General features: G+C 37.9%; 1 protein-coding gene across 1 annotated transcript in view; it reads left to right on the forward strand.

The window, feature by feature from the left end:
• LOC128728993 (protein sidekick-like) overlaps window positions 1–15000 on the forward strand; it is a 150341-nt gene that overhangs the window by 57084 nt on the left and 78257 nt on the right. Inside the window, 3 exon segments of the mRNA XM_053822643.1 lie at window positions 3549–3778; window positions 3826–4081; window positions 4083–4601. Of these exon segments, the coding sequence (XP_053678618.1) occupies window positions 3549–3778; window positions 3826–4081; window positions 4083–4601 (1005 nt within the window).

Here is a 15000-nt window from a genome sequence, read left to right on the forward strand (position 1 = left end):
GTCGTAAAGGTTATTTTCTTTCGCAGCTCATACTCCATCATGCAAAAGAATAATTACCGCCTAGCTTACTCTGAAAAAAAAATTTATTTTATTTCTTTTTTTTTATTGTTGGCTACGATTATTTTCGTAGCAGTGGCGATGAGCCCAGATTGCCTAGAGTCAGAAAGAACGCAAAGCTTTAGATACGATTTCCAGAGGAAATGGAGACAAAAGATACTTACCACTTGCCGACTATGCCGATAGAAAATGTAAACAGCGTCGCACTGACGCTCCTCTTGCAAATTGCGGCAGTCTAGGCATTTATGATGGAGGTATCTTGCACAATATCTACATTTTTTCTGTAAATTGACTACACGAAAAGAAATTAATGTCACAAAACGTTCACTATGAGCTTCACTGTAACGAGAAGCGGTTTTTAATGATACTTACTTGGGCAATAATATTTTTTAGGTCTGCGATACATACTACTGAAAGTTCCTTTCTTGACGACGATTTGTTAATGAATGATTTGCGTTGCTTACGTTCATTACTTGTGGATTGTCATATTGCTCTTTCGTTTTTTTCTATTTCAGTCTTGCGATGACGTTTTGTGATAATTGGAAATGTCACATGGTGGGTTAGATAAACATTTTTCACTATCGAAAAATCAAACGCGAAAATAAAATTAACCCATTTTGCTCGCAAAATTTAAGCACATATCTGTGATTTTTTATTAACTATTTTTTTTACTATTTTATCTATATACATTATTTTTATTTACTTAAGACAAGATTATTAACTGCTTCTCATACAGCTGTATGTTGAGAAATACTAGGCAAACTAAGCAACCTCATGAAAAACCTATGATACAATTTTTGTATATTTTCAGATCACATTGCATGCTAAAAGTTGTGTTTCGTTACTTTGCGTACCATTTCATCCCAGGTGAAAATCAGTTGTGTTAACTGGAGCTGGTAATTTCGTATAAAGTTATTCATTTCGTTCTTGTTCGTCGTTGCGAATACGGTGGTAGGTAAGTTTCCCTACCTCGAACTTGTACATCGTGATTTATCGATATTTGTTTTATTCACAGATTTCGGACATCAACATAAGTGACATGAGTGATAGCGAAAACGATGCTAACCAACAGCAATTGTTAGAATTTGCACGGCTCGATGCTCGTATAACAATAAATAACGCTATGATCTACATAATCTCTGCATTGGAACCGAGGAAGAGAACAAAATATCTGCACAAACTTTGTACTCTGCACTGTTTTGTGCGCGGCTTATTTACACTGGAAGAAATAGCAGACCTGGAGGCAAAAGCTCATCGAATTGTAATAAAAGCGGTTAGGGAGCGTACACTATACGAAAGGATGAGGACTAGAAGACGCCTTCATCGATCGGGAAACATTTATCCTGCGATAGCTTCGGATTCGGATACCGAATAAAACGATCAAATTAGAAATAGATTCACTACAGGCTAGGTAACATGATGTCTATGGGGTTAGAAGAAAACGCGAATGGATAATTCTTTAATTCTTTATATTCACTAGAGCGATGTTATATGGTTGTTTTGCATCTTTCCATCTCCTGCGTTTGCAAGATCACGTTAATGGACGTAGCAGGAATGGAGTAATCGATGTTTGAATCAGGAACACACCAGCGGATAAAATAATAATCAAAATTGCCGACCAATAGAAAACGTTGGTCACTTATCTTCAATAAACGTACTGCTGCTGTATGTTCTCATTGCTTGCTCAGCTGCTGACTTCTCATTGGTGGAGAGGCGTGTAACCCTTTCGGACTTGATCAACGAGTTTGTTACTTCATACATGTGTGAAGTGTTTTACGTCATATTTTAGGTATGCAGAAGCGGGAGAAATGCAAAATTCCGTAAAGCCTCAAACAGTAGCAGCATTATTTCGCCTGTGGAATACTCATAAGAACTCTATCCGTATGTTTTGCTGATAAATTTCATCGAACTTCTCAAAATGAACAGCAAATAAGCATAAGCTAAGGTTATTTCCATGCATGAGATAAGATGCTCTCCATCGTATCTCTTTCTCTGTCTCTCTTATTCTTGAATTGTATAATAAAGTATTTTTCAATTGAGTTCTGTTGAGTGCTCTTGATTTTAGCCCATGAGGGATAGTAGAATCTCTACCGATGAGAAGTCATCAGTTGAATTGAGTTGAGTAATCATAATCACCGAGCGGAACGAGCACGAGTGGATCGAAAAAATATAAGAAAGCTAACTCGGATCTTATTGAATTTCGACGAGGCAAAGGAAAGCAAGATAAACTGCGAATTTTTGGAGTAATGTAAAAAGAATCTAAGGCCCAGCATCATTGTCTGTTGCTTATATAATCAATTGCATGACGACACATGCGCATTTTGTTTCACGTCAGTTGGATGATACCGGCGGAGTTGAGAGCTCATACTCTATGAGCCAGAGTATATTAATAATTGAACAGAGAGGTTGACTCTGTGATTTGCGAGCGGTTGAGACTATTATGCAACAAACTTTTTCGCGTTTTAGGGTTGAAGATTGGAATATTGCTTTGTTTCTTGGTTAAACGCCGTTTGCTGCGAAGGAAATGTAAACCGATTTTTTAATTGAGATACTACTTTTAGTATATTTCATTATATTTCAAGCTCAAGTACAGTGTTCAATGCTTTTCAAGCATAATTATATCAACTGAGGTTTAATAATATTTGAACATAGATATTTGTATTATAACAAGCATATTTGAATCAACTTTGGCTTAATCATAGTTGAAAACAAATAATAAATGATTTTATTGGTATTGAAACAAGCATTTTTTGTAACAAGTGGGCCTTCCTCATATTTGAAAACAATGACATAATTTATATAATAGAGAAGGTCAATATTTTTGTCAATCAGTAATACATGGGAAATATATGTTATACAATAAAAATATTGTTACTCCCCGAAGCGATTGGGAGAACTGTTAAGATCGTTGAGCTCTGGAAAAAAGGCAGGCTGGAAATCGAGAGCGAGTATAAAAACAATCAAACTGCCTTGCGAGAGTGCGAGCGGAAAGATGTGTAAGAAAACAACCCAAACTAAACTCACTGAAAAGCATATGACCTCAGATAGTCGAGCTTACAAAGAATTGGTTATCTTTTGAATATGTTAATAGTGACTCGTAGGGGTATTTAAATATAGAAGGATATACTCTGTTTCGCAAAAAGAAGAAAAAGAAGAAGAAGATGAAGAAGAATAAGAGGAAGAAAGATCCGGGAAAGACAGAAGGAAGAGGATACTACTTCACAAAAATATAGACTTAAAGTTTAGCGAGGTTCACCGTCCGATCTGAGCAACGTCGTGAAGCAGCCATAGGAAGGTACAAGATCGCAGCTGTTCGTGAGTTGTTGTGTGCTGATGCTGATCTGATCCTTTATGTTCTTTTGCAGCATTATCTGGCCCACCTCCAGCAAAACCACCGCTCGACGAGCACCAAAATGGCCAGATTCTTGTTGCCGGTTGTTCGGATACAATGCGAGTCCCTGGAATTATCGTAATATCACTCCCTGATTCAGGAGCTGATCACGTGGAAGGACTACGTGATCCAGATCGTGGTTTACAACAACATGGGCGGTGGAGCATCCACAGGCAGTGGTCTCAGTGTTAGTGGTACTGCAGGTGGTGTTGGAGGAACATCTCCTGGAGGTGGCAGTAAGATCGCCGTCGAACCGACTGACGGGGATATCGAGCAACCGGTCAAGACGGAGATGAAGGTGTTGACGGTGCCACCGAATCTGCAAGATCCGTTGGCCGAACAGAATGTCGTTTTGGCGGGATTACACAAGCATACAGAGTACATGAGGCGGTACCTTCAATGGACCCGGTTGTGGTTGAAACCAACGCGACTTTGTCGACGACGATCGTGGTCCGGTGGACTGAGGTGCCAAAGGTACATCAGAATGGTAACTACACCTTCATCGCGACGTTGACTGAGCTGAAAAAGTACGTGCAGTACGACATCCAGGTGTTGGCGTACACGCGCCCTGGTGATGGCGCTCTCAGTACGCCAAAGCCCGTGCGCATTTAGATGTTAGAGGACACACCGGGTCGCACCGTCGAATGTGTCCTTCCCGGATGTGTCCTTCAGCATGGCACGCATCATCTGGGACGTGCCAGATGAACCTAATGGAGCCATACTGGCGTACCGCGTCACGTACCTGTTGAACGGCTCGCAGGCACTTAACTTCACGCAGGAGTTCCCACCATGCGATCGCACATTCCGAGCTACACAGTTGCTCGCTGAGCGTTACTATCTCTTCAGTGTGACGGCTCAGACGCGGCTAGGTTGGGGCAAGACCGCAGTGGCACTGGTGTACACCACCAACAACAGGCAGATCCCACAGGCGCCTTCAGCACCGCAGATCTCACGCTCGCAGGTGCAATCGGAGCAGATTACCTTCAGCTGGACACCAGGACGGGATGGGTTCGCACCGTTACGCTATTATACGGTTCAGTGCCGCGAGAATGAGGGCTCTTGGGCGCTTATCCCGGAGCGTGTGGATCCTGCGGTCACGGCATATACCGCAAGTGGCTTGAAACCGCATACGCACTATCAGTTCCGGATACAGGCTACGAACGATCTGGGGCCTTCTAGCTCTCACAAGGGTGAAATTGACTTATCACACGTACACTTACACATACACACAAGCACACGAGAATGAACTATGTGATAATGATGAAAAATATGGCGTTGCAAAAGTACACGAGCAGCATATAAAGGGATGGCTACATGTGTATAATCAGGACGCGAACGTCGTGTTCGATTGTGTTCTACTGTATCGATTTCATACCTGGTTATGTCACGTAGATTGGTGTTGTAGCTTGCTTTATAAGTAGCTTTGTAGCTAGTGTATAAAATTGCATGATAACTTACTAACAAACATTGCTCTGTGTCCTATATATTACTACATACGTATTTTTTTATTTTCTTCACAGTGAACATCGTTCGAGATCGAGGACTATCTAAAATGGTTTCGTGAGCAACAAGTCATTTCATTTTTGTCCACAAAACGGTAACTACATTTTCTGCATCCTTACATACATTTATGAGCATCGCCGTGTATTCACGAAGTCAGCGTAGTGATGCGGTTCCATTAAATTGTATGACATGGGAAATTTAGCCTCTCACTCACAACCCAACGGCAATGCTAACTTCTTATAACTTTCACATTTTTGTTGAAACATTTATCTGTCGACGTTTCTTACACTTTTCGCCAAATAACACGATTTCCATAAGAGTCATAAATGTAAACTGTTGGTAAAATTTAAAATATTACTGCAAAAAATGTTTCGTTTGAGAATTCATTTAGCTCTTTCCACATTGAGACCTCCGAGACAAAGAGTGTTGAATGTTGACCAAATGACCAGTTGTCATGTAAGATGCTATTTGTATAATACCAATGTAGTTTACACAACCTCAGGAAAAAATGATGGATTTTTCGATGTACATCGAAGCTATTGTTTCACATAATATTGCACATAATATTGTTTAAAACATCGCTCTAGACATAAATGCTCAATGTACAGAAATTTAATCGTTTTTTCTGTTGCACTTTTCCAACTTTGCCATCATATATCTGAGAAAAAACTAAAAAGAGAGCCTTATAATTTTTGCTTTTTGTAAGTGCTCTATTTCGTAATTCTCAACCATGTTCAAAAGTATTCCACAATATAAGTTTATCATGGGTCTCTGAACGAGTTTGTAGAAACTGTCAATTTTATTTTTCATAAGTTTATTATATTCATTTTAAAATTTGACGATACAAGTTTCCTTTATGAAATCGTTTACTATTTACTATTTGTTTATAATTAATGGAATCTTTTTATATCATACCACTTGACATCCAGAAAGAGTTTAATCAGAATTAAAAACATAGTTCATGAATGTTTTGTAAAATATGTGGACAACATTGGAAGTCTTTTGCGAGAAAAAGATCAAATTTACCTTTGTTCCTATATTTTCTAGTGATTATCAATGTCCAATTACCGATTTTCGATTTTTCTTAAATCTGGTTCAGATGCTTATTTTATGTTTTGTATGAAAAATCAAAGCTTGAGTCTCACTGGAGGCTGAAAAAGGGGCTCCATTGTAGCCCTTCGTCGGAACAGTTTGTAATATTCGCTTAAAAATACAAATCACAATCGAATTTGCAAAACTTTTAAGCATATGGTTTGTTTCACTTATTACTAAATGATACAAAAATTTGAACTTCTCCGATGGAAGAAAAAGGGAGGCTACAATACATTCACATTCCTCCCCTTAGAATCAATAACGTTAGTTAAACATAGACATTTTCATTCGCAAATTAACTTTAACTTATACATTCAACTACCCCTCGAGGAGTATTAAAAGGAATGGGAGGCTCCTATATATTTCCTCTTTGCATACTCGCTTCGCATCATTCTCTATGCAATATATGGTTAAGTATAAACCATCTGGTAAAGACCAAACTGGGACAAAATAATTTTATATTGAAATATTTACTCAGTTATACAAATTTCGTCCGACTAGTTTTAGTGTTTATCATTTATATACAAAATCATCTATATACAAAAATCAACGGAATTACAATTCAACAAGCGGAAAGCAAATGCTTAAAATTACATATGTTGTCCGGTTTAACTAAAATTTGGCCAGTACACTTCAACTCAACCCATACAGTTTCCTGAAAACTAATAAAATTGTTCAAAAATAGAAATAATTCATTTTAGATTTATCAATGAATGATTTTTACATCATGGAGGGCATAAAGATGCCCGTTTGCATAATAAACAGATATTCTCACAAATTCAAAAGTCGTCAAAAGACGGTTCAGTTTCCTCCACCTCTTCTCTCTTCACTCATCGGTTTAAACTAAGACACTAAACTACACTAAACAACTATTGTGTTATCACTTAAAACGTGTGCTATTTTGCGAACAGGAAAAATATTATTCAAGCTATAAACCAAAATAAGGTTAGGCATCAACTCCGAAAAACTCCTTTTTCAATCACTATGTTGAGTTGCATTTTGTAGAAAATGCGATTTGAAAATATACAAAGGACTACTAAAAAGTCCTTCTAAGGCACGAAAAAAAGGAGAGAGCGTGTAGCTTTGAGAGCTAAGAAGTCAAATGGCAGAGATTAATGATTACAATCACGGAACAGTGTTTTGAAAGTGAGTAGCATTACAGGTGTAATATAGCACAGGTGTAGCAGAAGAGAAGATTGCTGCAAGGCACCGTAAGCAAATGCAAGATTTTCAATAGCTAAAGTTAATGCCATGAACTCAATGTTTGAAACAACGCGATATTTTGCTTCACTGTTAAGGTGGCACAATTTCAAGAACACAAATAAAGGATTCGAGAGGTGTTTCCATAGATTCGATAAGGAAAACAATGGGTATAGACAGTAGGTTTTCAGAGCAATAGCAGAAAGGCCAAAGATTGGGTAAAATTATATTGGTGAGAACGAATTGTTCTTACGACAAGAAAGGTTTGTGGGGAAATGGTGGTTGTTAAACAGAGAGGGAAAAGAGGATTTGATATAAATTCCGATCGTTGATATGATATTGTGGTCAGGGAACAGAAGTAGGATGTATGAGATAAAGAAATTTAGAAAAGGTAAGGTATAGCAAATAGTATTAAATGTCTCAAGAACGCGAGAGAATATGAGTGTAGCGATATTGAAAGATCATTGAAACAAATCTAGGAATTAATTGAATCGAATGAATGCAAATGGAAATTGAAGAAAGACTAACAGACACATCAATGTTTGTATTACACAAGTATTCGTCAAATACCCCTGGCTGTTCCCCTTAAACAACAATAGCCCGAATTAAATCGAGTTAATCAGCTAGTTTAAATATATGACCAAACATGTTCGTTGTGTGAAAAACAATACTCCATGTTTTTTTTAATAAGGAAATAGTTCTAGTATTTAATAATGCAAGATGTTCAAAACAACGAACAACATACACAGCACGTACATCACGTATAGAGCATAATAAAAGTTCATTAATTTTGAAAAAGTCTCGACGACAGCAGAATCCCTTTACATCAATCAATAAGATCAATAGATCGCACCTCGCTGGTGATTGTTTCCGTCCTCGTGCTTTTTCACTTGCTTATTTGTCGCTTAAATCTCCCTCCTTTGTACGGTCAACACCTTGGGCAAGGAGAAACTTAAATTTCATGCAGCGCGATGGAGTTGCTGTCTATCAAATCGGTGACTTGCGATAATGGAAAATCTTTTGCCTCCAAAAGGGGCGCTATAAATACTCTCGCGATGACGTACCTTCATCTTTCCGCGCGTGTTCATGTGAAAGGACTAATTGACCAGCTATGACTCTGTCTGGCCCCAAGCAATTACCAAGATGATGATTTGTAATGATAGTAAATTTTCAATAATACGTTGGGCGTAATAGGTGTTGTTAAATTTGTAAAATCACTAAAGATCCATGCCTCTCTCTTAATAAACGGGAAAAAATTCAAATTAAGCGAATAGCGGTGTGTTTAATTTCCGACAAGAGGCCCTTGCAATCACGAAAGTTTCACCAACTGTTTCTGGCTATAGATTTTTGCAATTACTGCTAGACACTATCTTGGCTCCATTTGCTTTCCGAAAGGCCACAACCAAATGTAGCAATAAATCGATCAGGTGGAAATGAATCTTGAAAAGAATATTGCGTCCGATTTTGATATTGCGGGACAGATGCTATATGCCTTAATATTGGATTGGATTGTTGACTCCTCTAGAAAGTTCTACGATTGAACTCCTTCTTAACACGTCCTCGATATTCTCAGATGCGTATCTGAGTACTATAAATATTAATAAGACATATACCTGTGGTATCGATCAACAAGATGGGCTATTTGAAAGGAGAAGATAACTCAGAATTCATGCTTGACCATACATTTTTTCATTGCATTTTTAGATCTTATTGATTTGAAAAAATGGTACCTCAAAATTCATTTTATCTTTTATTTATCTTAGTAATTCATAGATCAAGTAGTATTTTTCGTAGCGTTGATTTCAACTCGTCCAGCGTATTAAAATCAGAGCAAAATAATTTAAACAATGCTTCAATCAAAAAGATCAACTCAACTTTTTTCGTTATAGTTGCATTCAAACGGGCGTTCATGCACCGCATCATGTGCATCAATAATCGACAGAATTGTTAGCACTTTCATTTCATCTATTGTCAATTCGCGGTTGATAGGTGGAGTTTGCTCCATCGTTGGTCACTGCAAATGTAAATCGTCCCGTGCGAGGAAAAGCTTATAAAATAGGGTATGGGGCAGATATGTATTTAAAATTACCTAAGATTATACTAGCTTAGGGCTCTTTGATGCTGCGAATTCACGCTGACTTTTTTTCTCACACACAGCTTCCTTCAGCATGCAGTCACGTCAAAGCATCACACGTTAATAATGCAATCGGCTAGAAACATACTCATATATAAGGCTAGTTACACGCTCTCGCTAATTTCGTGACAGTGCCTGACTCTACCACAGCTGTAAATGTTGTAACGTTGCTCCGTAATGCACTGTACTCCCCACGTATATGTGAGTTCGTGCTGAAGCTTTCAAATGCAATCGTGTTAAACGATCAAATGCATATCATTTCTATACTATCTGGAAAATCTGTGACGAATCATTTGAGGGCCTTATTTTTTCCTAAAGAGTGCTAGAGATCTTAAATATCAGGGTGTTTTCATAACAGTTAAAGCTAGTGTAAAATGAGGATAAAGAAATTGTGCTAAAGGATGTATTTTTTAATGTTTCCAGCTGTCGTTTATGTTGAAGTGATGTGTGGCGAAAAAGCGGCAAACTCCGCGGCTCGTATATTCTTTCAAAAAAAAAAATTAACCATTTGTTTGTTAGGCCACAAGATCGAAAACTCGACGAAAATTTCGTTTTAACACATTAAAAGCCGGCGACTGAAAAATGATTTGATAACTTGAGTGCCGCGTCACCCATAAATGGTTGATGGAAACATTTCTAAGGTGGCCAAGTTTAGAGGAAAAGTTTATAACTGTTCGTAAAATAGAACAGTATATTCGCATATTTGTCATATACAATTTTAAACAACAGTTTTAATAATTAAAACATGTGTGGTATTTCACGAAACATTGTCCAAGATGTTAAGGTACTAAGCATGCAGCACACAAAAAGCTACTCTCGCTTCTTTGTTTACTAGCAGAGCAATCTTTCACGGACGTCGTACATATCGGTTTTTTCCTAAGCCACCAGTTTTGGTTACTTTATTTTTTTACATATCACCAGAAAGTTTCAGAGGGATATCATATATTGTTATAGTCTAAGACGGAATGTGATTCTATAATTTCTTGTTTCGTTTTCCAGTGAATTTTATTTGTTTTTATCAAATCTCCTAACCGAGTCAGCCCGAAATAAGGCTATCTGCGGCTGTTGGGAGGAAATGCCTTTCAGCTCACAAAAAATTATCCAAATCTAAATACGGCCAGGCCGTTCTTAAATAAATAACAATAACAATCAAATCTTCTGAATGTAGCGTGGAAATCATGTATATGGTCTTCTGTTTCGGCTTCCATGACTGTACTAAAACATCACATTTTCGTTTATAGCTATATTCACCAGTTTTCAGTCTGAAGTGCCATAAAAACTCGGGAACACCCCTAGTTGCTCTAATTGTACCACAAACTCGTGTACCATTTTCCAGAAGCGATGCAGTGGTGTCTCAAATGTAATTTGTTTTCAAGTAATGACATAATTGTCTGATAAAATTTTATTTCTTCCGCACAGTATATTTCCATGTTGCAAATATATCCGGTTCTAGTTTCTCATAGTATACGGCAAAGTAGACCGTAGTTTATTATTTTTGCCGGATTGTGTATTTTTATAAATAGTTTTCCACGCCATGGAATAATGGCTTCATCGAGCGAAAGTTCTTTCCTAGGCGTATATACTGATTTCAATTTATCTAATAAATAGCTCAGAATGGGATGAGTCTTTTGGAGGTTGTTAGATCCGGTTATTTTGTGATTGTTTGAAAAATGACACGTGCTCCACATCTGGGGAAATCTATTACGCGGCATTACAGTATTGAACGATGGTGTTCTCGTTTAAAATTCGGAGCTCCGGTATTCACCTTTTACATCTTTCTTTACCTGGTCCATCATTGTAATAACGCTAAGAAATTTTTTCATCACGGCTAGACTAATTCCTTGTCCTTATTATGCTGGTAAGAGATGTTAGATTCATTGCCTATCTGTGCACATTTCACTATGAGACTATGCCTATCTGTGGACATTTCACTATCGCTGGAATCATCGGACACACTTGAGTACTGTAGTGGAATAGCTCTTGATCTTTTTCTTGGAGCGACATCACTAACGCTGTCCTCAAGTTATACAACAGAATCAACTGAATTTATCGTATAATCCGATAGGGAGTCTGCAATATGCTCATTCTTAATTTTACTCACATTATATGAGTAATCTCATACAAAAATATGAGTAATGATACAAAAAATACAATTTCCACAAGAATATTAAGCGTACGATATGGTAATTTCGAAATTCACTCTTCGAAAGTGATTGTTGCAGAAATTATTACGTCAATCATGCGAAATGCTCAGAATGCTGCGATTTCGCTGGCATTCAAGTGATAGATCTATAAGCCCGTGTTGTCGCGAGCTGGCTCTCAAGTGACAGTTTCATAATCCCGCGTTTTCATGGGGTCGGTTGTCAATGTGTTAAGCACTCGCTATAGTGATCTCGACCCGTGAAGATCGAGAATTTTATCCATTTGATACACGCTTCGAGGTCAACCCCGATACACAGTGTTCGAAAAAACGCAGCAATGGAAAAATCTACGATATCCAAACGTGACTCGGAAGCATGTCTGAAGCAACAGACTGGAAAAAACACGATGGAGCTCCGTAGCGCGGCCAAAACCTGCATGCCGAACGAAGTGTCGAGCGCGCAAAAACGTATCGAGCGTCGTTCCAAGAGCGCGCTAGACATGGTAAGGAAGTACGAGCAACGAAAAATGCAGCGTGGTGGACACCAATCCAGCGGTTAATATCAAGTGTCCATTAAAAAATATCCAAAGCTAAGCGGCGAGAATCTCTTGATGCACGTAAGACGTGGAATGTTTGGAAGGAAATGAGATCAAGAAAAGAAGTGTTATATTGAATAAACCATGACAAATGGGACTGCATTGCCTAATTAGAAAAAAAAACAATGTGTTTGTTTGTATTGTCAACAATGTGTTAATCTAACATTTTATTATAAATCCCATTCGTGGCAAACTCACATAATGCTATTTATTTCAAAAACAAACCCAACGCAACAATTCGAGAAACTACTTCGCTCTTTATTTTCTCAAACTGCTACTTGATAGCTTGCCATTATGCGTAGAGATTGAGACGCACGCATCATACTATTGAGACGCACGCAGGATCGCCTTGAGCTTGATCCATCACACGAACAAACACAACGGATGGTATCGCCCATACATCTTGAACACGGCTCCATATCATCTTGACCAAGATAAAAGAAATCATGGTTCGCCAACACCCGGTAATCGATGCTGTCGACTGGCTTTCTATCAAACGTTTTGAATCATTTTTCTTGAGTAGTAAAGTGCTTCAAATTGCACCGGTGTGAAGGCTGATAACAGACATACCAAGAAAGGTGAGCTTCGGAGGTGGTTTTGAAAGTTTCCTCTTGCGAGTTTCTGAGATGAAGATGCACCGACGCATAAGAGAAAAGCAAAGATTTTTGCAATGTGTCACTCTGAGTTCAGTACTTATTCATTTCTGAAGTATTGTGTTCCATTGTGTTTGTTAATTAGTTCGAACAATGCATTGCTTGTATGGTAAATAAATTTTGCTTGCTGCATAATATATATATATATCCTGTTGGGCTGATGCAATTGCATAATTGCAGTTTCGTCCATTTAATTCGCGAATAAATTACTTTTTCAATTGTAACGTTTCAAAATTGTTGAAAACGATCTAATGACTTGATGATAATGAATGATTGCATATATGTATGCAATATTTCTTCAATTTATTTATTTATGCCATATTACTTTTCAACATTTTGTTCTCAACTTAAATGTACATTCATTCAGTTACTAATTCAAAGTTAAATATTATATTAGTAATAGTATAAAATTTTATATTGCATTCGATCAGAAAAATTTAGCTCTTATTTAGGGAGAACGACTGCTCGGTGCAGATAAAAAATAATTTTTTTTTCTACGGTTTGGACAACACGTCCTGGCTGAACCTCTCAATATATTTATATAAAATTCTATATTTTTATGATTCGAGGCAAGATCGTGTTCGATCGTGGCTGCTCTTAGGATTTCCGTTCGCGACAGCTCTAACATGGGTTGGAGTGCGTACGTTGCTGATGTGACAGTCTCATCGTCTTCCGGGCGTTGCGTTGGGGTACAAACGATCATGATCTGACTCATCGTCATCCGTTTCCGTCCGTCGCGACTCTCTTGAATTCGATATTTCTGAGGGCGAATCCGATCTGGAACTGTCTGAAGTACTTTGTGCCGGACTCAATGTAGCTAACTTGTCGATCTCGATGTTGCTATGTAATGAATTAAGCTTCTGTCAATATTGCAATCTTAAAAACTTCCATGGTCCATCATCAAATTTACAACGTTGTACTCGAAATTGATCGGATTATTAAACGGAGGCTGTTTGTCAATCAAAGCATATGTCAACATTCATTCCCTCTCTTACATACGGCTTGTAAAAGTTATACATAAAGGCTTTCGGCCTGCATAATGCAACATAATAGAAAGGTCGTAGTATGGAATCTGCTGTTTGGAAAACGAACCCTCTTTGTGTTTGCTGCTTTCAGACTTCATCAAACATCTCGTTGCCATTAACAACAGAAATAGGGTTGGTTTCCTTTTCTTTTATAAACGGCTCTCCATAGCATATTCAAGACATCTCGCTCTTGCGTTCCTCTCATAATAGCTGAACTAAACATCGCCTTAATTAAGCTTCAGCTCTCGATTTACTATGCATGTGCAGTCAACATACATTGCTCTACCTTTGGGCGCGCTCCGAATCCACCAACGCAGATAACAACCATCAACAGTTAAGGAGCAACAAACAAGAAGCACAAAATCAGTTATCTACATAATTAAAATGTTTAATGGTGTCTGCTTTCATAAACCTGTTTTGATCTGTTTGTCGATGATACTGTTCCTTTTCTTTCAAACTCATAAGTATTCAATTTTGATTGATTCTATACTAATCTAGTCTAAACATAAACGTGTGGCTATAAGCAAATATTTTGTAAGTTAAGATAACGAGTTAGCACACATCGAGATCGTCAAATAAAAAACATCAAAATCGTCACAATGTATTTTAAAGCAGATAGTTCCAGATCAGATTAACCCTCAGAAATATCGGAATCGAGAGAGTTGCGACGGACGGAAACGGAAAACGATGAGAACGATGGAAACGGAAACGGAAAGATGAATCACGCCATGATCGTATGCACTCCAACGCATCGCCCGGAAGACGATGAGACTGTCACATCAGCAACGTACGCACCCCAAACCATCTTAGAGCTATTGCGAACGGAAATTCTAAGAGCAGCCACGATCGAACACGATCGATCCTTGAACCATATCCAGATAAAATTCCGTGTAAACGAAGAACAGGGGTTCACCATGTTGAGTTCCATTGTAAGGTTCAGCTAGGACACACGTATTGTCCAAGCAGAAGAAAATAAATTAAACTGTTCTTTTACTGCATCAAGCAGTCGTTCTCCATAACTCATTATTTGAAATTTAAAATAGCTACAAGAATCACAGCGGAACAAGTCGTTGAAATAATGTATAGAATTATCATGCTCGGTCAGAAAATACAAATACATTACGACTCAGTTCTGCAGTAATTTTGTTTCAAGCCACTATACCGACCAAACATTAGACGACTATCTGTGGCACAACAGCGCTATGAATG

This window comes from Anopheles nili, chromosome X, assembly GCF_943737925.1.
Source record: "Anopheles nili chromosome X, idAnoNiliSN_F5_01, whole genome shotgun sequence".
Classification (NCBI taxonomy): Eukaryota; Metazoa; Arthropoda; class Insecta; order Diptera; family Culicidae; genus Anopheles; species Anopheles nili.